This window comes from Megalopta genalis, chromosome 12, assembly GCF_051020955.1.
Source record: "Megalopta genalis isolate 19385.01 chromosome 12, iyMegGena1_principal, whole genome shotgun sequence".
Lineage (NCBI taxonomy): Eukaryota > Metazoa > Arthropoda > Insecta > Hymenoptera > Halictidae > Megalopta > Megalopta genalis.
In genome coordinates this window covers 11,105,461-11,133,385 of record NC_135024.1, presented here as the reverse complement: position 1 = coordinate 11,133,385, position 27,925 = coordinate 11,105,461, and the positions used below count along the sequence as shown (strand labels likewise).

At 33.4% G+C, this 27,925-nt stretch overlaps 1 protein-coding gene across 1 annotated transcript in view; it reads right to left on the bottom strand.

Annotated features, from left to right (window-relative positions):
* Positions 1–465: 465 nt before the first annotated feature.
* The window catches only part of LOC117222942 (protein gooseberry), a 44,791-nt gene continuing 17,331 nt past the window's right edge, over positions 466–27,925 (bottom strand). Inside the window, exons 2-6 of the mRNA XM_033475006.2 lie at positions 24,783–25,096; positions 23,323–23,452; positions 13,453–13,624; positions 11,973–12,254; positions 466–1,065 (exon numbers count right to left, since the gene is read on the bottom strand). Coding sequence (XP_033330897.1) covers positions 804–1,065; positions 11,973–12,254; positions 13,453–13,624; positions 23,323–23,452; positions 24,783–25,096 — 1,160 coding nt within the window. The 3' untranslated portion in view covers positions 466–803. The remainder of the gene's footprint in view (positions 1,066–11,972; positions 12,255–13,452; positions 13,625–23,322; positions 23,453–24,782; positions 25,097–27,925) is intronic.

The window sequence follows — 27,925 nt, the reverse complement described above, 5'->3', positions numbered from 1 at the left end:
AACTGAACATCTAAACAATTTTGTCGGAAATTTCTATCTGTGGAACACTATATCTTACTTAATTGTGAACAGCGTTCACAACTTCAACACTCGAACGGCGAACTTCTCTGATAAAAATATAACTTAGTGTCATTTGTAAGTATTATTTATAATATAGGATCCTATATTATATTATAATATATAATATATATAATATATATTAATAATATTATTATATATTATTATAATATATATTATATTATAATATAGGATAATTATAATATTATTTATCAATTTTTTGTCAACATAATTTTTAATAGATCTTCCATAGACTTCCATTGACTTTAATGAAACATTTAAACGAATTGTCAGGAACTACATAATTAGCCCACTCATTTATAGAATGGGTAGCTTTTATGAAATCGTGTTCGAAACAGAACCATTATAAATTTGTATATTTTTGATAAATGTTTCGTCAACCCATCAAAAAGGCACTTTAATTTAAAGGCATTTGGTACGCGTTCATAATTTTCTCTTAACATTTGAATTACCTCCCTACTTCATTTTGTGCTTCATATTGTGCCCAACTTTGCATCCTACTTTGTAACCAACTGTGTCCCATTTTTTGTCTCATTTTGAGTTGCATTTTGCGTGCCATTTCGTGTATTATTTTCTGTTGCATTTTTACTTTATGTTCCATTTTGTGTCACATTTTGTGTTCCACGCTGTGCTCCACTTTGTGCCCCACTTTGTGAATGTTAATAACGAATAAGATGTTCAGAACAAGGGTGCTCGGCATTTGACTACAACGCAAACCTTGGAATTCAGTGGACTCGACCGCACACCTGTGATTCTATTCCACCTAAGTAGGGATAGCCACTTTTTGCCTCGCTGGGGCTGTGAGGCGTTACGTGATGGCTGATCGCAGCAGGAGTTGGCACTCCCGAAGTTGCGCTCTGAGCCATGCACGCACCCATGTTTGACGCGGTGGAAGCGACACTGCCACCTAGACTGCTCAGGTTCAGATTGTTGGATGCTAGATTCGATGCTAGATTGCTGCTGCTGTAATGGGAAGCGTTGAACAATCTGGAACAGAGAAACGAATTGCATCTGAAACTAAGTACTGTCAGATAATTGATTTGTTTATGCGCGCCTATTATTTACGTAATATTAACAAGTATGCGATACATATAATATTATATGGCTTTCGCTACTTCTAGCGACAAGGTCAGAATAGTCACGTGTGTGGTATTATTCCAAAATCGATTTAACAGGTGTGGGTCTCAACACCCATCCCTTAAGAATGTCAATTAAGACAAGAGGGTGTTTCGTGTTTTTCACAATTTTTACGTAAAAATGTATCGTTATGCAACTCGTCATGATTTCAAGCTGTGACTAAAAGCTACGACTGATGTCATAAATAATTGCACGTTTATAATGAAAAACATTTTTATGCAAACTCAGAGCTGTAAGTACTAACTTAAAAATAAGGGAATTATATACAATATTTAGTTTTGGCAAAAATTATTTTCTTTTTATTTATCTAGTTGATGAATTGTTCAACACACAATTTTCGATATTATGCTAACTTTACAATAATGTCGTTTACTTTTTAAGTATCTAACTGTTCACCATTTCCATCGACGTCCTATCGCGTTCATCAATTTTAACCTGCACAATAAAATCTTACCATTGAATTTAAGATCGAATAGGCTAATAATTCTGTAACGCTAAACCTATTGAACTCTCTAAAAATAACTAACGCGTGGTTGCTTTATAACGATGAAAAGATTTGTTTAGACCTTTCGCCATTTTTATTCTAATGTATCCCAGGATTAAGGAAATTATTCAATCATTTTCTGTGAAAAGAGTCTTTATAATGTCAGTATCTTTAACCAGTTAGCTGTTGCAATCTCTTTTGATAGTGTTAGATTAGGTTACTGTATTTCTGAGACATTGGATTTTATGCATTTATGAGAAAAATGAGCATATGAAACATGGAATCATAAAAATGTTCTTTTATCAGAACTCGATATCTAAACTCCAAGTGTATAGAATTAATTGTTAATTTCATTCCTCTCGTGACAACATCACTATTTCGAAAAAAGAAGTGCGACACATTTTGGACCGGTGTGACAGCGGAGAATTAAAAACAACTATTTTATAAAATATATATATATATATATATATATATATATATATATATATAATTAAATAAACAATATCAAAGTACGTATCCTTATTAATCAGTTGGCTGTTTTCGACGGATATATTCGTCACGAAGAAATGGCAACATGTTGCGTTACGACGAGCACGCTCGTCGGAAACGGCTAACTGGTTAAAACAACCAACGCGAAACCTGTCACTTCGACCGGCTCGGTAGGTTTAGCGTTAAACCAACGACTCTCTCAAACTGCATGCGACTAAAAGATGCTCGAACGAGGGCGCAGCATCGCGTTTTACAAAGTTGCAACAAACGCCGCTGTAAAAGAACACCGTAACCAATCGGTGGCTGCGTACGAACGCACACTAAGCCGCGAGCACACTTTCGATCAAATATTTTCGCCGTTTTAATTGAAATTCCCGGATGTAAATTAAATCCTTACTGCCTGCCGAATTCGCTAAATCGGTATAAACTTTCGAAGGTTTTCGTGGAAACGTAAAGATATTGGGCGATCACGCGTTCCGGTATTGTGATCAAAGCATAACAGTCAATAAGTATTTAACTGAAACATTCGGTGGCCCCTTAGGGATCACCAACGTCGAGGAGTTACAAATTTCTGGCGATTTTACACCGAATATAAAGCAGGTCGGTGATATTATGGTCGCCGCGAGTGGAGCGACAATATTAAAATATTAACGCGGGGCAATTTTGCCTCCATAACCTCGAGATGAAATTCCCTTTTCGTTTCGTGAGTCTCAAAGTAACCGCCGACAACTTCTCTCTCGTTTTGCCGTGCAATCAAAGTTCACTGCTCGTTTGCAAGCCGATACTGTACGCACACGGACACGCGAGAAACTTTCACGCTTGTACACATACACAGACGAATCGTTTAGGGCGTGTCGGGGCTGCCAACAACCGATTTCAAAACGGAGTAGCGGTCCTTTTGACCGTTTCGGCACAGCAGCCACGGTTAAGAACCCCGAAGCGTACCAATGCTGAAACCATTTAATTCCTCTCTTCTTCTTCTTCTTCTCCTTCTTCTCCTTCTTCTTCGTCTTCTTTTCTTCCTCTACGTCTCCTACCTTTTTCTTGTCTTTCCTTCCTCTCGCCGACCTTTCTCGTCGTCTCTTAATTTCTTTTTACGAACGAGTGCAGAACCTCGCGGAAGCTCCGGAATATATATCGCATGCGGCCCGCTGATCGGTCTACAAATCTATTTTCGCCTAGCGGACCCCGGCCACAAATCAAATTCACTTCTATAGAAGTGTTAATGAATTCTGCTGAATTTCAGAATGGAGGAACAATTTATAACGGGTCCGGAGGGTTGGAGGATTCTTCGGTGAAAGACGAAGAGTCGTCCCTTCGGCTGGCGTCGCTCGCTGTTGGACCGTACGACCTCGAAAACTGGCCAAAAGTCGACTTACAAAATTTTGTGCAACGTATAGAATTTTCGCTTTCTGAGACGGAATGATTTTTTATGTGAAGAGCTTTTGCGACACTTTTTCTCTTTAATTTCGACATCGCGTCAGTGTGGTGTAAAAATGTAACGTGATAAATGTGATGGGGTATTACGTGTCCCAATCAATTTATTTAACAAATTGTTTAATGGAATAATTTCAATAGGGAGATTTTTAGTTTGACTAATACACTTATCATTCAATTTAAAAAAAATGTACAAGGATATGCGTTATGCATTATTATTATTATTATTATTATTATCATTATCATTGACATTTTGTTTAAAGCAGGTTGTTCAAATAAAATTGCTATGTTCCGCAATCATGTAATAGTTTAAGCATAAATAGTTTACGGAGCACTGAAAGTAGCCATCTTATGTTGCTTCATCAAAATAACAAGCATATGTTTATTCAGATATTTAGCCACTTTTATTGTAATATATGTTATAATATATGTAATATTAAAATAAATATAATATTAAAATGAAATAATTGTATGTCCTCTTTGGAAATCGAGTAACTATTGTGTTTAACATTTTTCCCAAAAATATGTTGTTTCGGAGTTATTTAGAATTGATGTTTTCAAATGAACACCTTATATACAGATTGGATATAAATGCCATAACTTTGTATATATTGAACATGTTTTTTGTATTTCGGAATTCTCATTATGTAGCACATAAAACATATACAATAATGAATAATAGTAAACTGTAACTATGCTATGCAATAATTTCAATTAAAGTTCTCCATTTCGGACAAATTTTGACAATTGAATTTGATGTCAACGTAAAGTTTACGATCGCTGCAAGTGATACGCGAAAAATACAACATAGATTTCGTTTGTCCACTTATTTATAACATTTATATGTGTATTTATGGTATTATCTATTTACTCAGGATGCTGTACAAATTCAGATCTCTTGCAGAAATGCAAACATCGCATGTAATGCTAATTGCTATTTCAAGTGCAGTTGGATACAGTTTTGATGGTATTTCGTACATTAGAATTACTGCGGACTCTTAATTGCTATCTTAAGTTAATTGGCACCGATAATAATTATTGTAGTTCGTAAAAGAAAGTAAAAATGTAAATAGACACGAGAATGCAAAGAACAAGATGCAATGTTTACAGTTGCAGAGAACCGTGAAACATAAACGGGAACCTTTATTAAATAGATAATACCTAACATATATAAATGTTATGAATAAGTGAATAAACAAAATCTGCCTTGTTTCGTATTTCGCGATTTTCTTCGAATCGGAGTACGACTGTAGAAGATTAAAGAAATGGTATGCGAATCCAAACACAAGTCTTATAACTTTGTTAAATTTCAATTTTCAATTTAATTTCACAAGCAGAAGATTTTCTAGATTTGTAGGACTTTAGTTATTTCTACAATTGTTTAGTATAAATTTTAGTATTAAAAAGACAGGTTCATTGTTAAATTGCGCAGTTAGGACGCCGTGAATACACCCACCTTGTGAAGACACGTTTTATATTTCGCCTCATCTCAATAATCTAATAAATTACTTTCCAAAGGAATCATTTTTGGTTTATAATCAGAATAATCATATGATATTATTAATTATATAATATCCGACACTTATAACAATGTTTTAGAACTCTTCCTATGCTAATCAACAAAATATTTGTTCCTGTAATTGAAACACTTTTACTTCAAAATGTACAGTATTTCTATTTTATATGAATTTATGCACATTGTGCACTTTCTGCATATGAATATGCACAAATGTAAAAAAATATATGCATAAATATGCACAAATTTGATAATGTTAAAATTGCTTTGGAATAATATATAACAACTTCCAGTGGTGCCGCAGAGTCATCACTAGACTGCGGATTTTATGCATATATTACAAAAATGAATAGGTCAGATATAAAATTGTAAAGTCATTAGAAGAATTTGGGGATATTATTATATTATTCTCAACTGACTATAATTATTAATGGAAAAGAGACATTATCAACTAATTTAAGTTTCTTACAATTAACTAGAACTATTTTTATTTTGCATAAAGATTCGCAGTCTAGTCATCACTGAGTTGCAAAGAGTTAATTCTAGTCGAACCAAAACTTTTAATTTCAAGAATTTTTTTATATCTGTTCTCATTGGACCTTGCAACATGAAAACATTTTTCGAAAAGTACAGTACACCCGCCCTTAATTTGCATCGGACTTTTCTTCCAAAATTTCATTTTCAACAAAATTTCATGAAATGTTGCAGCGAATATCAACAAACTTATGAAAACTTAATAAAAGAAAATACAGAGAAAAATTCTCATCTGAACAAATTTACATTTACAATGAAGATAAAGTCAAACTTCGAAATATTACAAGCGATGAAGATGGCGAGTTTGTGTCAATCGACGAGAAAAAGTCGATTGTTCTAAATTATACTAGCGATGACGACACCGAACGAAATTCGCTTTTGTTTACTGAAATCTCGTAATTATTTTTTCATTCAGCTATGTGAAATAAATATGTATTTCTAAAATTTATACCGGCTTTTATCTGTAATATATTTTCATTTGCACTTACAGTCTCTATTTACACGATTTTCAGTCACGTAAAAAAAAATCTACGTCGAACGAATACTTCGCGTAAATTAAGTGACGGGTGTATCTAATAAATTCCATTGTGGATTACGAAAAAGTTGCTGAATATTTTTGGACCTTGGAGAAAATCGGATCCGCAAGAAGAATGTAGAATTTGTAAGAATTCGTAGGGCTACCGAGCGTCGAGGTCGAATCGCTTCCGGGGTGAAAGAAAGGCCACGCCGTCGCAGGTTAAAGCTGGATCATCGCCATCGGCGAAGATTAGCCGGTAGCGTTTCATTACGGGGGCCGAAGAAGCAACATAATTGAGGACCACACAGAAAACGTGTCGGTGGGGCCTCGCCTGCCTCACCGCACCGAACCGCCGCGCCGTGCCAGCTCTCTTTCTCTCTCTCTCTCTCTCTTTCTCTCTTCCTCTCACTCTCTCTCTCTCTCTCTCTCTCTCACTCTATCTCTCTTTCTCTCTTCCTCTCTCTCTCTCTCTCTCTCTCTCTCTCTTCTCCCCTCGCTTGCTATCCTTTCTCACTCTGATAGTCCTCCAATCTCACCTGTTCTCCCTTCAGCCGCGCTTCCCTTTTTTACTCTCACCTTTCTGCACTCTCTCACGCTGTGTCTCATTCTCGTTCCACAGCCTTTCTCGTCCTCCTATTCTTGGTTTTATCGGAACTTTATGAAATTTCTTCGATTTCGTACCTCTACAGTAGCCTCGACTAAATCAGGGATTCTAAAGGCTCCGAAAATAATTGTTTCAAACAATGATTAACCCCTTGAGCGTTCACAGCGGCAATGACGTACATGCATCCCCCTCCAAAAGTATTAGGACACCTGTTGATTTTGTATAAATTGTAATCTCTCATTCAGTTTAAATAATGTTTTATGTTTAATATTAAGTTTTATAGCATCATATTGTCAATAGTACACATTGATACTATTTATACCTTTTGAGTTATATATACCTAATTAAATATATATCCAATTTTCATTCCATTTTTTAATTATGATCGCGGTGGATTTTCGTGTTCGGATCGATCGCATTCGAAAGGATAAAGTCTTATCTATTTGTTTAAGAAAAATAATTAGCTGCATTTATCTGCATTCGTGGGAGTTACAGATGTGCAAGTTATATGATTTGCACTGACTTCGGGGAAAACAGTAACGAAAACACATAAGCCACTTTTGAAAGAAACTGTGGTATTACTTGTAAAGCGTGTTTTTTTTAGAGTGCTAACACTTTCGATAGGGTTATCTGTAATTTGACGCTTGGTAGACAACATTTTGTTTCGACATTTCAATTTTGTAAGCTTTGGCAAATCATCATGGAAAGACTGAAGCCACAACAACGTTTAAAAATTGTGGAAATTTAGTCCTGTTCGCCGAACTTATAGAGCACTTCGTGAATTTCATGGTCCACATAATCGTCCATCAGAGCATTATTCGTCGAACTATTGATTTTTGAACAACATTTACTTCACTCGATTAAAAACCAGAAACAAGATAAAGAACTACGTACGCAAGAAAATATCGGTGCTGTAGGTGATAGTGCTACACAAACAATCGATTTATTAAAAGAACAATTTTGTGATAAAATTATTTCAAGAAATGGTTCAGTGATTTGGCCTCCAAGATCATGTGACCTCACGCCTCTGGATTATTTTTTGAGGGAATATTTAAAGTCCCAGGTTTATGCTGATAAACCAGCAGTAATTGAATGCTTTAGAAGCAAACATAACTCGCGTTATTAACGAAATACATTCCCAATTACTTGAAAAAGTGGTTAAAAATTGGACCGATCGAATCCGATTTTTCCACACTTAAATATCACAAAATTATTTTTCAAATAAAAAAAAATTTGGCTTCAAGCTTAAATTTTTGTGTTTTATTTCAATTCAAATTTCGATCGCTCTAAAAAGAAAACAGGCTTTACAAACGTAATCTTTGAACAATGAAAAAAATAAATGAAAGTGGTGAAATAGATGAGTAAGGCTGTCATTTTGTATGAACAAAATTTAAAAAATCCATGATGCTTTATTTTGCATTAAGAAAAGCCCGAGTATATTATATGGTATGCAAAATAAATGGAAATCCCACGATTTTCATCGCTACAAATTTATTCCCGCTTTTTGGGTGACAATACCCCACTGTGCGTCGGTTTCATCTTCGATTCTCATCACCGAGATCCTCATCTTTCCCCGTAGAGACTGTCTTCGTTTGCGGTCTCCGCGGCACTCGAGCGAATTGGCCTCTACACTTCACGTGTAACAGCACAGCGCAGCAGGCCAAGCATTTCGCCAACCTGTTATTACGCCACAATGGCAGAATTAATTGTTCGAAACATTCTGCGAGCAAAAGCTTCGTAGACACCGGCTCTTTCTTTTCACCGCATACCTCTCCGGTGTTCTCTCCTTTTTCCCTTCGTGGCTACCCCATCTGAGTGATTCGTCTGGTTTAAACGTCTGGGATAATGTATCTCTGGCTCGACAACGTGTACTTTTCCTCCGCGCCGGACCCGCCTCGTGGAGGGTCTAGCATTTATTTTTAAGTTTAGCGAAATCAACGCTGCTACAATAATGTTGACGCAGGTATATATCGGGCGGCGTCTATTCACGTGCACAGAGAGTGAGTGATCCCGAAATTACCACTTATACGGAGTCTGCTCGAGAATGAAATCAAAAATTCGCTTCGCACTAGGTTCACGGAACCCGTTCAAATGACGTGTACCAAGGTTTTTAATTCTCTAATTATCGGAATTCTGAAGATCATTCAATATAGTTTCATTGGACATGCATTTTGATCAAAATTTCTTGTAATTTGAGTAAGCAATATAAAGCAGCTTTTATTAAGCAATGTAAAGCAGCTGATTATATAGTGCTCCGTAAATCTTAGTGTTAAGATGATAGCATTTTTTATCGAAAAATGCATTGTTATCCTTTTAATAACCCATTACAACAAGTTTAAAGCTTCTACAATTTTAAAATATTTCAAGGATGATAGAAAGGCCTAGTTTGTCAGACGATGTACAAAAACATGTTCGCGATAACTGCATTTGGCTGGAATCGCAAAAAATGACATTTTCAACTTCCTTATTTGTAACGAAAATTTGAATCACATTGTTTATAGATCTCGGTAACTTGTATACACGCTGAAGATTTCATTGAGTCGGTTAACATTGTTACGAGCTGCAAATTAAGTAAAAAGATTTTTACAAAATAAAAAGATTTCGTCGTCTTTCAATGCCTGTCATTTGTCACTTCGTCCACAGATTTCGATGAAGTTTCCAGCATACATTTGAGTCATCGAAATGTACAAAATGTATCGCAAATTAGGTTTCGATAAGAAATTTAAAAAGTATCTTTTTCTCGCGATTTAAAGCAATTATGATTTTGGCAACATTTTTCTTTTTTAACAGATTAGTCTCCTTAATATCTCGAAAAATACATTTGGTCCGATTTTTAAGAAGTTCTGTTTTAAAAAGTGTCCAAATATTTTAATGACGAATTTAATGTATATCATGAATATACGGCTGTCCCTTCTGATGGCATCTGTACCAATCGAGTTATTTTCGTGCGCATACAACATACCACTACTGTATTTTACAGTAATTTTTGCGTTCTTTGCCGCGTTAAAGTTTAGCGATTCCATTTTATTTCACTCGAAAAGTATGATTTTTAAGCGTTTCACAGCATTGTTCAATGTTTTTCAGTGTCTTTTACCGTTTTACAGCGATATTTCGAATTTTTGTGCTATTACGATGATTTAAACGTTTTGGTTTGCAGATTTATTTAAATTAATTGAAGCAGAAAAATGCGTTTTGCATCGATTCCGACATGCAAGTGTGCAAAGCTCACGAGCCCTTTCAACCACTTTTGACGAAGTTTCGTGGTTTTTCGCATTTTTTTAGCGATTGAAAATGCTCAACTTGAATATTCTTGCATATTTCGACAGAAGTTAACAAGAAGTATCGATAGCAGTCGATTTACATGCGAAAATAATTGCTTCTAAAGTTTTTCTAGTATTTTCTCGCGTTATTTAGCTGCTTTTGAATTTTTCTGAAGATTCAAGATGTTTGGCTCGTACAGGAGAACTACCATGATTGGGATACTTTTGTTTAGGACAAGATAACGAAAACACTAAACGACCTAACTAATCCTAGTTTAATACATTCGAAAAATCAATTCTTTTACTATAAGAATGCGTAGTGCCAATAAGCATTATCTATGTTTTAAAAAGTGTATTTTGTTCTACTCGTCAATTGGTTGTATTGAAAGGGACAGTGTAACAAAATAAAGTAATATTTGTATTAATCTTATAAGTTCTGTTTTTTTATTGATTTTAAGTACATATAATATCATATAATAATCTTAAATTAGATAAATCTTCCTTGGCATCATTGGTTAATATCACATTTTAGTATTTTATGGCAAGAAATATATAATCCTTTCGATATAAAAATAAACTGAAAAAAGTTAAGAAAAATTTCCAAATAAAAATATCTCAAAAATTATGTTAACAAATATCCTAAAAATAAATGGCATAATAAGCAAAAAATCTTTAGGGCACCTTTTATGCCGCATGTTTCATATACCCATTTACGACAGTTCTTGCAACAGTATCAATCTTTATTGCTTTGTAAATGCCTTTTTACAAGCTTCACATTCGTCATCATATTTTGCTCATCTTCTCGTATTACGTGCACGTATGACAGTTTTCGTATCTGATCCAGATTCTGTAATATTTAACGAATCTGTACTTCTATTCTTCGAAAGCGATACTTTCCTCCTGACCTCCTTCTTTACTTCTTTTTATGGATTCTCCAACAAAGTCTCTTTTTTATTTTCCTGTTTCTTAACTAAATTACCTTGAAAAACATTTCTAATATGTTTCAAATTTTCTTTAGTCTTTGTTGCAGTATATGATTTAGTCGCGTCCCATCCATAAACATTTTCTGTGTCCCATTCATAAATATGGTAACAACATTAAAACTTTAACATGTTTAATTATTATGATAAATAAATATGAATAAATGAAAATGAATAAATAAATAAAAATTCTATCAAAAGTAACAGTACTTCATACAACGTTACGAGAAAAAAAGGAAAAATATTACTTAGCTTTATACTTTTAAGCATAAAAATATTATGTAATAAATATAAATTCATTTATATTTAATAATTAATAATATAATAATATAATAATTAATTAATATTATAATATATTAGTATATATTATAATATTATAATTATAATATATTATGATAATATATATTATATATTGATATTATTATTATTTATATTATAATTAATATAAAAATTAAATAATTGTCTACGATAATGACGTATTAACTGGTAGCGACTTCAAATTACGTGTAATTGGATATGCATAATATAGTTAAAAAAACAAGTATAATTTTATTGTAAAAAGATTCATCATTTTTGAAATAATGGTAATGTCTCGTAGAATATGTATTTCATTTATGGTAGTCCTCATACTCAAGTTTAATTCGATAGAACTTGTCAAAATCTAGTACATCTACTTCTAAGAGATCATTAAGACGTTTTCTCCAGCGTGTGCGCGGCTGGTTGGTTCATTAATATTTAAGTATTCATTGATATTTTAGCATTTAAGTAAACGTACATGCAGAATAAGTTTTCTGTTTCTTCCAAGAAATAATTACAATCGAACAAGTTTTAAGCATTAACTGGTGGGCACAATGGTATGCGAAGGAGAGTTAATGACAACAAATCAAATAGTCGGCGCCGAGGAAGAAGCAATAAAAATCTGCACAGGTAACTTACCCATAGTTCTCTGCGGTCGGTCTTGGCCATTGTTGTTGCGCGGCGTAGTAATTCTCGCTGTAGTTATAATGCTGAGGATAACCAGTGGTGGTTGTTGCGGCTGCGGCTACCGATGTTTGACCGTAGCTTTGATAAGTCTCAGCACTGCCGTAGTGCTGAGACTGAAACGACTGTAAATTCATTGTGTTGAAAGCGTTCAGTTGTTGACTGTTCAGCTGCTTGCGGAGCCGAGCCCGTCTATTGCTGAACCAGACCTGGACACGCGCTTCCGTCAAGTTTGTCCTGTAAATTCAAATATATTTTATAATAAAAATTAAATTCTGAGGCAAGCTTAGAGCAAAAACAAATTTATAATAAAAATTCCATTTATGTAGAAATTTATATACAACCTTTGTACGAATTTGTAAAAATCTAAAATAAAAATTCAATTTATATAGAAATTTATAACGAAAAATAAATTTATATAGAAACTCATAATAAAAAGTAAATTTATATACAAATTCATACAAATAACAAAAACGAAACGTTATTTTAACTAGGTGTTCAAAATAGAATTGCTTCACACTTTGTTTTAGTCACAACTTTTGCGTTCGTTACTGTGAAGAATAAATGACAAGAAAATTAATTTATTTTCTTTTACAAACATCGTAGATATCGAATATCTACATAGTTTCTAAAATTCGAGAAACGTGTAAATTTAATTAACCCTTAATTGGTGCGATGATTTTCACAAAAGTGTTCTGTATAGTATACTGTATGTAATATACTGTGTTTATAGAAGAAAGTGCAAAATAATGTGAGAATTTAATTTTAGACGAACGATCTACCGTATTTTATTCTTAGCTAGCGTATATAATAATAAAAACATGGAAACTTAAACATGAACTAAAAAATGAAATAGAAATACAATATTAGGGTCGCTCATTTAATGGTTCAATGTATTATTAATGATTCTAAGATATGAAACAATTATTAAACGCATAATTTTTCAATTTCTATCGTAAGTCTTTCGCGATTTGTAAATCGTAAAATTTTATTAGCATATCTAATTACATTTGCACGCTTTACTGACATGTATATTAACACGTTGAATGCCACGCCGGTTTTACAAAAATTGTCCGTAGCGCCACGATGAATTTTCTTTTATGTCATACATATACGTTGATATATTATCTGCAATAGATAAGTTACAGTGTATAAAACCATGTTTGACATATTAATTGCGACAGGGGTCACTGTTTGAATTGACGATGATAATAATACAAAATTTTAGATATTGACATTTGTTTGAAATTATATATATTCCTATCAATTTTGGGCACGCCGGTCACCGGTGGCCCCCATAGCGTCACCGCCAAGTTAAGTGCCGGTCACCGGTGACTCCCGCGGCATTCAACGTGTTAATTGAATTATTTCATCTTTGCATATTGTCTAGTTTCATTCTCGAAGCGTAGACAAACGACAACACGGTGGAACTTACTTTTGGGCTAGCTCTTCTCTGGTATAGACATCTGGGTACTGAGTTCGGTGGAAAGCAGCTTCCAATTGCTCAAGTTGTTCACCGGTGAACGTGGTCCTGCTTCTGCGTTGTTTCCTTTTCAACACAATTCCTGGCTCGCTTTCTGTATCTGAATCATCGCCGCTACTTCCGCCTGAAACAAAAGACGTAACTATGTAGGTTACGTAACAGAATCGTAATAAACACGTAGAAATTAATAGCAATAAGGCATGGTTTACGATCCAGTAATTCCCATCACACGGCGATGTGTGCAATGTTTTTTACGTTCGAACACTATAAATTTTTTACGTTGGAACATGTTCTATTTCAGGATACTTGTGAATCAGTGTTTGCACGAAGAAGACAAATATGAAACTTATATTCTGCTTCGACATCTTTGATCTGCACTTTATCACATTTCATCGTTAGAATCGTTCACTGCGATCGATGGAGAAAAATTGATGAAAATAGTTGCAGTATTTACATTTTAAAATTTGTACATTCTGCACCGAGGACTGTTACGATTAATATGGAAAAATTCGTTGCATTGCAATTATTATTTTTTGCATTCGAATGTATTCGGTTATAATATTGTATTCTCTTTTCGTTGTCCCTAATCATACTGAACTGCGAGTTTTTATGCAAAATAAAAATTGTATTCATTAGTAGCAAGATATAGGAACTACGTAGACATTTACAGTAATTTCTCCTTAATTCGCGTTCAGATAGCGCATAAAAATGGACAATTTGGGAAGAGGAGATACGATTATTCGAGAACCTTGCGTCTTGTTTTTATTTTTATCGATTGCCAACAACTATAAAAACGAAAGGCAAGGCTCGAATGATCGTATCTCCTCTTTCCAAATTGTGCAATTTTGTGCGCAATCTGAGCGCGAATTAGGGAGAAATTACTGTATTCCTATTCTTCACAATTGCAGCGAGTTGACAGCAACGCAATAATGTTTTCAAATTGTTTAAATGATTTTACTATTTAGCATTTGATCTACTCATTTTTGTCACGAATGCATAAAATCCGCAGTCTAATCATTGTTCATCACATACTATAAAGGGTACTCCATAAACGCATGTCGATACTTGTAGGGGTAAATCTACAAGTAAATCTACAAGGTAAATCTACGTAAAAAATCATTACTACGTTTAAATTTTACCAGATCTTTATTAGATATAGAAATTTTAAGTTATTATTTTATTTATTAATTATCTCATTAATTTTTGAATGAGATCTAGATTGAAATTAATTTTAAATAGGGGTGAAATTGATTATAGTAGATCTTTTATGTAAAAATTGATTATAATGAATTTATATTATAAATTTGAGTTGTAATAGATTTTTAAAAGATGTTTAAATTGAAATTTTTAATTATAATAGTTTCGTATAGAAGTTTAAGTTTCAGCAAGTTTTTAATAGTAGTTCAAATAGAGAAATTTTAAACTATAATAAATTTTCATAGAAATCTAAATTAATCGATTTTAAATATCATGTAAATTTGAAAGGGAAAGCTACGAGAAAGTAAATACACGTTGAACGATAATAATTTAACAATATCTTGTACACAGGCGAGATAATAACTTTTTTGTTGACGGTTGAAAACACGCACGTTTTATGTCGAAATTTACAAATAAAAAATTTGCGATCACCCAACGTAGATTACCATCGAGATTCTGAGATGGGAGACGTTCTAAAATAAATCATTCGTTGATTTTCCACCTAGAAAATCTTGGTTGCCGTAATGAAAGACTTGAAACATGCCACGCGGCGTGGTTGAAATTGATTAGGATAATTATTATAGTTTTATAAGCGGTCCTGAACGGGGGTTAAAGTAAAAATTGTAAATTCCTTAAAACACGCGATCGGGATACGTCTTATCGAAGAAAGGAATCGACGATGAAGTCCGAGCGATCCGAGAGATGGTACGGAGCACGCTTCTTAATAGCGGCAAGAAGGTCTCCCAGTCCAGCACGTGCTGCACGTCAGATACCGAAGATAGGAAGCGAGTCGTTCACGCCCACAGTTCACACGCCGGACTCGGCAACCCACCATTAAGACCCTTCTGATTACAGCCGTGCCAGCCGAACCTATACTAAACTAAAACACTGGAGAAATTAGGGTCCGCCGCGAAGAAATTAAGTTCTTTGACATGTCCCGTCCCACACGAGCTAAACGAAAGCCCGTCTATCGTACACGGCTCGCGTACTACTTTCGTTTACCAAAACATGCTCTCTTTCTTTATCACTGGATTTTGCGGATCTTTATCGGACACCAAAAATAACAATTGTGTTAAAAATTCGACAGAATCGAATCGTCGATAGAGAATCGATTTTTATTCACATAAAGGCTAGCTAAAATTAAATTTCAAAGAGAATGTTAAAAAATGCAGTTATTTGCGAACTTTTAGCTGCTGTGGTTCCTAATTAACGCAATTTGCATCGACATGTTGTATTATACTGTTTACCGAATTAATTTTGTGTTGACTATAGCGTAAGTCGAGAAGTGACTACATAGAAAACATAGAACATAGGACAGAATTTGGTATCAAAAGTTATTAAAAGATGTTCTTTAACTTCTTCGGTAAAAGTAGTGTTAAATAGAAATTATTAGTGCACAGCTGCAAATGATCATTATAATTTGTGAATGAATTCTTCATGATTCATTTCAATAAATACACACACACACACATTTACGTTTTCTTGTACTCATATTTATAAAGAATTTATAAGAGAATTATAAAGAATTTATAGAATAGTATTTTATACAGAATTAATTAACGGTATTGTACTAATGTATCTATTTGCAATATTATAATTATGCTTCATGATGCTTCGAGATGCTTCAATTCCAATATCGAGTTATATATTAAATCAGTAACTGTTGTAAATCTTTTTGCATTAAAGATAACTTTTTTTATAAAATATACAATTCCATTAAAAAAAAATTGAGAATCGTGAAAATTTGTGAAAAATGTACTTAAGGTCACGTTTCTTGATCATTAGGTACACGTTTTCGAATAATATTTCTTCGTTCTTCATTTGAACTCTCTTCTGTAAGTACTCTAATAAATAAACTATATATATAATAAACTCAAAAGTGTGCAGGAATCAAGCGTGTTTTATACAAGCAGACTAAAAGGTTAGATACATCACTAATAAAAAATTTACTAATGTCATATTTTATACGTGAAGAATTTTATACATGCGAATTTTATACATTTATAGCAAAAGTCCCCAAATTAAATATGTAACAACAAAAACACTGGAATAATTGGCTATTACTGTCATTTTACTCTCATCTTATTGAAATCATTAAGAGAAGAAATATATTTTTGTTGGTCCTCTGTTACATTTAATTGCTGCATATCATTTTTATTTTGCATAAAGATTCGCAATCTAATTATAACGTTCTCCTAAAGAAACGCATACTATACAATGCGTGATAACTGGACTGGGGATTTTCATGCAAAATAAAAATTGTTCGCATGAATTGCAGAAATCAAGAGCTAAATAAAAATCTGTTTCTCCTCTCAATAATTTGAATAATACGAATTATAACACGTTTGTATTGTTTAGCATTTCATCTACTCGTTTTCGTGAAAAGTGCATATAACACGCGGTCTAATTAAATCGAACGCGTATCACATTTTTTTCTAAATATGAATTTAAATATAAATATAATATGATATAATATAATACAAATATAAATATAATATGATATAATACAATACAAATATAATAAATATGATATAATATGATAAAAATATAATAAATATGATATAATATAATACAAATATAATAAATATGATATAATATAATACAAATATAATAAATATGATATGATATAATACACAAAGATCACTTAGTTTCGAAAAATGCCACAATAATGTTTGAAGCAAGTCAGGTGATAAACGTCGAGAATGTATTCCTCGGCAAAACCGCAAGAAGAGTAAATCATCTGAAACGATGTAAACAACTAATGGCGAATTGCTTCCTCGGATCAGTAGAACGTCTAAATCAATAGTGTGGTTCGCTGTGTTCGAAGGAAACAGAGGGTTGACCCTGATATTGGCGGTTTCAATGGTAGAGGAACCAGACACAAAGCTCGGGGAGACCACACGCCGCGTGCCGTGCGCCGCCATCCTGAGCAGTAATATCTTTGCCTTTTACTCTTTTTCTTATTCGCATTATTACTGCATTATTCTACTTTCAACAATCTCGTCATCAAAATGTTTTTGCATTAAAAGAAAAGTAATGTATGCGTGATACACGGTCGGTCACGAAAATGCTCGGACACCTTTCAAAACGGAGTAACTTCTTTCGAGTTGGATCAAATTATTTGAATTTCTTTTAGATGTTAAAAAGGTTAGTTTAATAGAAAACGAGTAAAAATATTGTTGTAGAAAATTGCAATTGATTGGAACGACAACAAAAAATTAGGAAACGATGTTTCTCAACGTTTTCGTTTGAGCCTATAACGAATGACAGTGCATTTTGCAGATCGTATTAGAAATAATCAGTAGACCGCGGATTGTTGTGCAAAATAAAAATTGTTCAAGTTAATCGTAAGGAATATAGCTTACATGAAAATATTTTCGTTACATTAATATTCGTAATAAGTTGAAAATAATGCTACGATATCCTTGAATTCTTCTAATGTCGTTTTACTTTTGTATTTGACGTACTCATTCTTGTCTTAAATGCACAATACCCGCAGTAGTCTACTTGTTCGATATTGTATTCTATAGTTATAAACAATTCATATTATTTTCACGCAAAATGACAACTTCCTACATCAGTTGTTTACATTCTAAAATGCCATACGGATCGTCCCAAAAAAAAGCTAAAATTGAAAACCCCATCTTGATTACGAAAGGAACAAAATATTTGCATTCCTTTTATAAAGATAATGATAATCTATGGTAACGTTATGGTAATTATTCTAGAGAATTGTGTAGTTACTATAAATCGTATAAGAACAGATCGTTACAACTTAACTACCACTCTTGCTTTCATAAATATAATAAACGATCCTAAGTGCGAATGTTCTTATGAAAGTGAAGACATTAATCAAATATTACGGCAATGTAAACAATACGAGAATGAAAGAGAGAAACTAATCAAGAAACTACATAACACAAGATCAAAATTGCCTTGAAGCATACAAGAAATGTTAATTGCGAAACCTAACGTTACAAGCTGTCTACGCGTTTTCTCCTTCCTCAAAGAATATAATTTGCGCATTGAAATGTAACTCATGTGCGTATAAATCTTTTTCCGATTAAACGAAGAAAGAGTGTTGTTATAATATGCAGATTTTCAGTACGAGCAAGTTACGTTAAATTCTCGAACAGTATTTTATAAACTGCAGATTTTATGCTTTTATGATGCAACAAAAAAAACGTTCATATTAATTGAATGTACGTTCTGTTCACTGTAAAAAACTGTCTTGTCGATCAAAATGAAAATTGATGTATGCCAATGAAAATAAAAAGTGATGAATGTCGACGGAAATGAAAGGTGATGTGAATGTCGATGAAAGCAAATACTGATGAAAATGAATATTCGCTAATAATTAGACTGCGGATTTTTATGAATTTATGACAAAAGCGTATGGCTTAAATATAAAATTGTAAACACAGAATTTAATAATACAGTTACATTATTTTCAGTTTATTAAAATGATTAAAGGAAACAATTTATTTTCTGTTCCATATTTAATTTCGTCTTGGAGAATTTTTATTTTGCATAAAGATCCGCGATCTACTATCAATTATTATCATATATCCATGATGTCAATGTTAATATGTATTAATATAATATTATTATATTACGTATTAATATTAAGTATTAATATTATGTATGAATAAAAATGTATTATCTATATTCGTGCAATGTTCTTTACTTAAACTTCTTTACTCGAATATTCGAATAAATGTAGCAATATTGAATCGATTACACTGACCTGGCAGCGAAACGAAGAGAAAATAAAAATATCAAAAGATATATTTGGCAGCTGTTGAGAAGCGCTCTCGAAGGAATGCCTTTCTCGTTCAACGTGACATGACATCCACCTGAATGCGCGTTAATACAATGGCGAAATCGAGACGTCTGTCGCTTGCTTTATTTTTTCCTTATACAAGCAGCAACTATAGATGTTAATTAACAATAGTTCCGTTCCATAATTGAATTTACTTGTAAACGTTCAATTATGCTACGATGACACAATAACATGCATTAATGATATTATCGAAACAAAAACGTAATCTTGTCTGAACTTTAGTTACATTGCTCCGTTACAATATTCTGAGATTAAAAAATAAAAGGACACCATAACCTGAATATAAAAATTAGTTTTACGGTGCGACAATTATCTAACTGAGTATGCCTAGGACCCTTGAAAATTTTATTTGCCAATTTTTAGTTTGTGTTTCTATAGATCTCGATGAAACATGTGAAACTTTAAAATTAATTGTCAGACAATGGATAATCAAATAACGATATTTATACTCTGTGTCTCAATCTCTAACATCTGAGTGTTGAAACTATTAAGTGTTACTATTATTGACAATAGAACTACCAAAGCAGTCAATATGACTGATTTTTTATTTGACACTTTGATAGTTACTGACGTTATAAAAATGTTTGTAGGGAAAATTTTTCGATAAACTTCTTCATTCAAGCATGCATTACAATGAAAATCGTAAAAAAGATATCTTATTGTCACAAAACGATATACATTAGTCGCGTTTACGGTTCAGTAGTTCTACCGTTGAATATTAATTTCTTAAATATAATCATATAATTTGTAAACTACATTCGCATTTTTAATAAGAAATGCATTGTTAAAGGATGATAAAACGAGATAAAAGTATATCATCTAGATTCGGTTTCCAGTATGAAACGAAGCTATTAATAATATGTTAAATTAAAAGCATAATGAGGATATAAAAATGATCATTCTTCTTACTATCAAACACACGATGATTGATGTTAAACGAAAATCATAACAGAATCGAACTTGTGCATACGTTTCCAAGAAACAAGTACACAACAATTAATTTATCTTTTAATAATAATAGAAAGAATGATCAATAAATCCATTCTCTTTACTACCGAATTGTCATAATTTTGTAGATACCGGTAACAAATTGACCGAAACGATTTGAGTGACAACGAAGAGAAAATCTGTCCATTGAATGACGTAAAGTGATCAACAGGTGGGTAGGCTGACCATAATCGCGTTCTTACGATTAGATCGGGTTGCAATTCCCGGGGTACCTACATCTAATCAAAACTAAATCTTCTCGACATGGTAATAAACTCGACACATCTACGCGCCACGGGACGCCTAATATTTCTTCGCGAACTCCACTCCTGCTAATAAATAAAAAACGAACGGACTCCTTTTACATCCGCCGACTGGACCTAGATTTTTGTTAATCTCTTGCCACCCTCCAAATTATTCTGCTTTCAGCCAGCGAAAATTCTTTGACACTATTATCGTAACCTTCAACGTTAATATAAATAGAATTACCATAATATCGATGCTATCGATACTGTGGACAGTGTGCGAGTGTGAGATTATTTGTATTAGTTGAAGTGTGCTGGTATAAATTATTTCTATTTGTTAAAATCTGCGAGAACGAATTATTTTGTTTAGTTAAGTTTTCCAATATGTGATTATTAGACAACGAATATCTTTATGTAAAATAAAAAATGATTTGCTTTTATTAGATTCATTAGGATGACAATAATGGAGCAATATTTCCAAATCCTTTCAATGGTTTCTCTGTTTCGTGTTTCTCATATTCATTTTCGTTATAAATGCATTAAATCCGCAGTCTAGTTTTTATCAATCAAGTTCAATAAAAACAAGGGTCCTGAGTGTGGGTTTTTTAAATCAAAAGTTAAATCTGTCAGGTTACACGCACTTAATTATATTCGGCAGCAAGTAATTATTGGACAGCGGACATTACTGGACAATTATTGTTAAATAGAGTTCCCTGTATCAAGATAAATAGATTCATCTGTTTCAAATTTATATACATGCATTAATATTCCTCACTCGTTTCAATTTTTTCATTGTTTTAGATTGCATCTACTCACATTTATCATAGACGCATAAAATCTGCAGTCCAGTAATTATATTTGTAAATAAATAAATGGCTAATTAGTACGCGTACTTTTTGAATGTTAATGCTCTTATAGGCAGACTTTTATGCGAAATAAAAATTTTCTGAATCTGTTGCAAAAGAAAAAGGAATCACTTAGAAATATCTTTCTTTATTTGATAATTTTCGCTAATTGGAAATAGTACATTGACAGCCTGAAATTACTTAATTTTTTCTACTAGTTGAGATCGCACCTACTGAATTTTGTCATAAATGCAAATTGGCAGAAACGTTTAAATAATTTGACAATATTATTACATTACCGTTAAGTCATTACGATTATTGAGAAAACGAATAAATGTCTGCGTAGTTGTTCTATTTTGCAAATAACGACGACAACTTACGTTTCGCATGAAATGCAAAATTTAACTAGGTTTACAACTCCAGAATGAGATCTAGTTTCTCAAACGAAAAAAACTCGCGTACTATGAACTGAAAATTACGTGTCCCTCTTGTACAGTGCAAAATCTGTATTGGCAATGTGCATGCAGTACTTATCGTTACGGTTACCTTAACTCAATTAACTTAATGTTTCTGCACGCTATAATTACGCTTATCGCTCGATTACCTCGAGCGTTTCATTTACGCCCGCCTAATGGTTTATGCGGTGTTAAAACAACGACGCTGTTCGCAAATTTCGCGTGTACGTATCCCTCAAGAAAATCTCTTTAAATGGCAAGCCACTGATTCCGGTTCCGTTAATTCTTTGACCGATATTTGTGCGATCATCATCATCACGCAAGACATATTTTTTCGAATTTGATCGTTACTTCGTGTGAAATCGATCAGCAAGGTGTGTGCCATTTCATACAATAATATTAATACCATTTTTTATCAAGAGAGTTAAGTGACACCTTTCAAATTTTCAATTATGCATTATTTCTACCAAACGGTGCAAATGATGACACCTTTCGAAAATTTTGTATTTTAGCAAATAGGTCAAGAGACACTGTTTAAAATTTTAACTGAACACTACTTCTACCAATAGAGTCCATAGACACCTTTTAAAATTTTAATTTAACATTGTTTATATACCAATGGAACACGTAGACACCTTTTAAAATTTTAGTTGAATTCTACTTCTACCAATTGAGTCCATAAACATCTTTTAAAAGTTAATTGAACACTACTTCTATAAACGAAGACCATGGACAACTCTTAAAATTTTAATTGAACACTATTTCTACCAACAAAGTCTATATACACCCTTTTACATTTTAATTCAACACCACTTCTATCCATGAAGGCCATAGACATCTTTCAAAATTTTAATTGAATACTGTATTTACCAATGGAACCCGTAGACGTCTTTTAAAAATTTTAATTGAACACTATATCTACCAATGGAACCCGTAGACATCTTTTAAAAATTTTAATTGAACATTACTTCTATCAATGAAGTAAAATTTTAAGTTAAAACAATTACTATCAGAGGGTTTGGAAGACACTATATAAAATTTGAACGTAACACAGTTTTTATCGAAGTGGTGGAAAGACACCTTTTGAAATATCAATTTAAAATTATCTTTTAAGTTTAATCGCTTTTCCCGAAGTGTTTTTCAATTTTTCCAGTAATGATTTTAAAATAAATTTGGAAAAGATATGTATAATAAAGAAGGTCGGTAGAGATATAGCATGAAACGTATTTAATGCGAAGAAGTAAACCCACCGAGTATCCCATCGATCGAATGATTCCTGCGAGGATCGTCACTGGGCCGAGTCTGATTTGCAGGACCACGAAGGAGTCTTGATATACTGGAAACCGACGGTGCTGACGCTTTATCACAGACACCATCCTGCTGGCAGAACCACATTGGACTAGTTAGTATAGAAATTAAAAGTAACAAGACTCGAATAAACATTTTTCATTCTATGCACATGTTACGAAGAATCCAATGTATATCGCTCACTATAGCTTTGTGACGCAACGTTTGCTATGCAAATATCAATTTTATCTAATGCTAGATTTTGTTTTATATATTATTTGTACCATTTGCAATCATTATTTTGTAAAATTATATACTAATCCAAATTCGCATCAAATAACCAACTATGTAACATTACAGTTTAGAAATTTGGAGACAAATCGATCAAGAAATGATTTTTACAGAAGTAAAAATTAAAAATTATTAACAAGTTTAAATATTGATGCAATTAAAAATTGTGACGAGCAGATATGTCAGTTCACGTAAATATAACTAATGAACTGTTCAAATTGCACTTTCAAGAAACATACGAAACCGTTTCTATGCAACGGGCATTCGCGATGGCTTGCTTGATATTTGTATGATATTTAATAAAAATGTAGACTTTTACTTTTCATTGATTGACAGCCAACGTCATACACGTATTTGTACGCTATATACGTCCGTGGATTATTGAATAATGTTGGCAGGAACCATTGTTCCGGCTATATCATTATCTTGTATTGACAGTTGCTTATTGCTTAAAGCGTTGCATTAGCGAGATGCACTTTTTCTATCTTTTGTTGTGCAAATAGAACGAGTAATCAATCATGGCAAATGCGTAACCCATGATGTCACTTGCGTTTCTAGATATTTTATATAAAAATATATTTCCACCCTTTTATTTGTTGTCCCTATTTCTTTTCAATTCACTTAAAATTGTTATTATTTATAAATTTGTCATTATTATTGGGATATCGTAATATTTTACGAACAGACACCATGAATTTGTCAATCAATTTGTCAAAGTCAAAGAATACATAAATTTTTCTTAAACAATTCACTAATATATACCAAATACAGTGGCCCACAAAAGTGTTCATCCACTAATCCAGATGCAATTACTCTTTTAATGCTGGATTAAATGACTTGAATTACTTTTAGATGATAGAACGACTAGTCTACTGGACAATGATTGAACTACTTAAATTTTGCTAATACTTGGAATTAAAAGGATGCTTTTTGAAAATTTCATCGTCGAACAAAATTCTTATTTTGCACAAAGACCTGCAGTTCGATAAATTGTTTCAAACATTTCGTAATAGAGACACGTTGCGTTTAACAAATTCTTCAAGCATTGAAAATAAATGTCGAAAGGGGCGGTAATGCCGAGAATTAATGAACAAGAAATCAAATTAATATCGCATAGACGATGTCAACAGACCTTTATCAGCTTCTCCCGTATCTCCCAGCTGAATATGCCGGGGTTCTGTTTCTTCATGTCCTCAATTTTTGCTTCGACTTCGGGCGTAGCCACCCGTGGTTTGCTACCACCGATCACACCCGGTTTAATCGATCCCGTTTCCTGATATCGATTCAAGATTTTCGACACGCAGCCATGCGAAACCCTTAGCTGTCTAGAGATTACGCATGGTCTGACACCGACTGCGGCCATATCTACGATCTGACGACGAATATGATTCGGCAATGGGCGCCCATTAATGAACACACCACCGAGTTGATTCACACGCCCTTGTCCTGAAAGAAAAAGAAACGAGGGTGCATGAGTTACTTTATAAATCGACTATGACAGACGGAGGAGGCAGCAAACTTGCTGCGTGGTCCTCAGTGAACACAGTTGTCTGACAATACAATTTGCAATTTCTCTGCTGTTGCACAATGTAATTTATGTGATTTGCGTAATATCTTACAATATCATTTATAATTTATCCAGTATTTCACAATATAATTTGTGTACTGTGAATTACTACTAAAAACTTATTTTTATTTTATTGCAATAATTCGCAAACTGTACAAGGCAGAAAAAGACTAATGAAAGTTACATCTCCCGCCCAAACCTATGCATGTGGTATACGATTTGTTAATTGTTTAAACAATTAGAAAAATGTTATATTGATCGAATTTTTGTGTTGGTAGAATTTTTTGAATTTCCGGGCTTTCAAAATCATCCCTTGCAAGCGTCACGTATTTTAAGGGGTTATTCTAGTGTGAACTTTTGAAAAAATCGATTTTTTTTTTGTATATTCTTAACCCTAGAAAGATAACCATATGACAACGTACGTAAAAGATAACCATACGCTTCAGAGGCGCATGCTTTTCTAAGGCGTCAATTTTATACTAACAATGGATATTTATTTAAGTTAATCTAGTCATTTTAAAGGTTTGGCATTATTGTAAAAATAAAATGCATTTATATTATATTTTTTTATATTTTAAGTAATTTTAAACTTAAATCACTAGACCTCTATGAAAAATTAACAAAAATCAACAGTCTTCGCAGGCGCTTCTGCGACGTAGGTTATCTTTCTCGGGTTATAGAACATAGTTTCAAAAATACGTCCCAGGAACGTTACATGCGAACTCCTAATATTAGCGAAGTTATGGTTGTTTGAACAACCTTCACGCGACGACCTTGAATCATTATAGATATTCTAAACTTTAAAGGCATTTTTCTTGAAACTATGTTTTTCAGAACGGCGTACATGATATCCATGAAAACATGCAAAAATCGATAATCGAATTTCAAAGTACCGCCACTTTTTTAATTACCGACGTTTTTCTTTTGTTTTAGTACCTGCTATAGCGAAATTCATACTAATTAAGAAACTTTCATGGAAACCGTGAGACGACTTCTTTTGAAAGCGACTATGTTCGACAGTATGCAGTGCCACTAATTTTAACTGTTTCCTGTTCCAAAAAATGTTAAAACATCCTCGAAACACGTACAAATAAACCTTGTCAATTTAACTGCAAAAGGTATAATAGTTTCTCTGCGAAAAATTCCCCAACGAAGTTAAAAACACAGGCACTTCATACTAAAATAACCCCTTAGAAGAATGTCCCAATAAAAAATCGAAACGCGGCTAAAGTTGTATATATGATTCCACGAGAACGTTCGGAAAAAGATTAACAATTTACGAGGTGAACTACCAGTCGGTAAGGAGATACGTAACACAAAACGACCGTGACGAGGAAAGCATATTTATCCGGGGGACCGGTCGAGAAAAACACCATAGGCCCGGTGTCACGCGAGGTGTCGCTAAAACTCTACTAATTACTAGTAATTAGTCTTCCTTTTAATTAACTTAATGATAATCGGCAAGTTAAACAAACGACGTTACACGAGCACCGGCAGCAAAATCTGCGTGAAAAAGTTCCCGGAAAGGCCGGTAGCGGCGAGTTCTCTGTGAAAGGCTCGAAACGACGAAACACTGCAGAAGAAGGGAAGGAGGCAGCAGAATGAGATGCGTCTCGGTAGTAGACGGTCTGGTACCCTTTTATGATGTTCACCTTACGACTCCTTAAGGGAGGGACTTTTACGTAAGACAGAGATCACGGGCCTACGAAAAGTAAGTGTTACGAGTTACGAGTCCGGTTTTGCGATAAGCAGTAAAATCCAGTCAGGTAAGGGGTTCACCTAAGCGAATCTCTCGTCTCCTGAAAATTCACGCATGCAAACTACCTCTTTTCGAGACACGCTCCCGCCGCGTCGCGTCGCGTCGCGTTGCGCCGGGACAACGTTCGTCGTGTCATATTTACATAAAAGACCGTTTGCATAAAAATCACCAGTAAAATTTAATTTCTACACGCGCTTTGCGCACGTATTTGCGGGGCCGCATGTTTCTCCCGATTCTCGACCCCGGTGTTCAAGATAATGATAATGTCGCAATGAAATTCCGATACAACAACAAAAGAAGCGATGCTTTTTTTGTCAGTTTCGATTACACGGAACTTGCTAATCGGTTCATTAACTACAGTCAATGTAAAATGTATTCGAACATTGAATGTCAGATTTGTTCGAAGAATTGTCGGTATTTATATTGTTACAATTTTGTAAAAACGAGTAATACCATGAAATAAATCTGGACTTATTTTAACACTTTGCTCTCCGATGACGCCTATACACCGACATTAAATTTGTAATTCTGCAAAGTGATCATGTAAAGTACCTCTAAATAAAGACACAAAATCTTTTATTTATTAATTCCTTTAAAATTTCGCAGCAGTATAATGATCTTTATTTCAATTCAACTTTTAGTATATTATAATACAAACAAATATATTCGTAATGACGAGTCGTACCATAATAATTTTAGACTTATTTTAACACACAAAATCTATCTAGAAATATTAATTCCTATAAAATTTCGCAGCAATATAATTTACTTCAATTCAACATTTGGTATATGAAATCTCTATCTTCGCAATTCATTCTTCCTATCATGCTTTTATAACTCATAGTAAACGGTAAACTGAAGACACAGGTTTACTCGGTAATGTTACAAATTCAAACATCTCCAGAACCACTGAAAAATGTTGTTCACGAATAAATGGACCACGGATTTT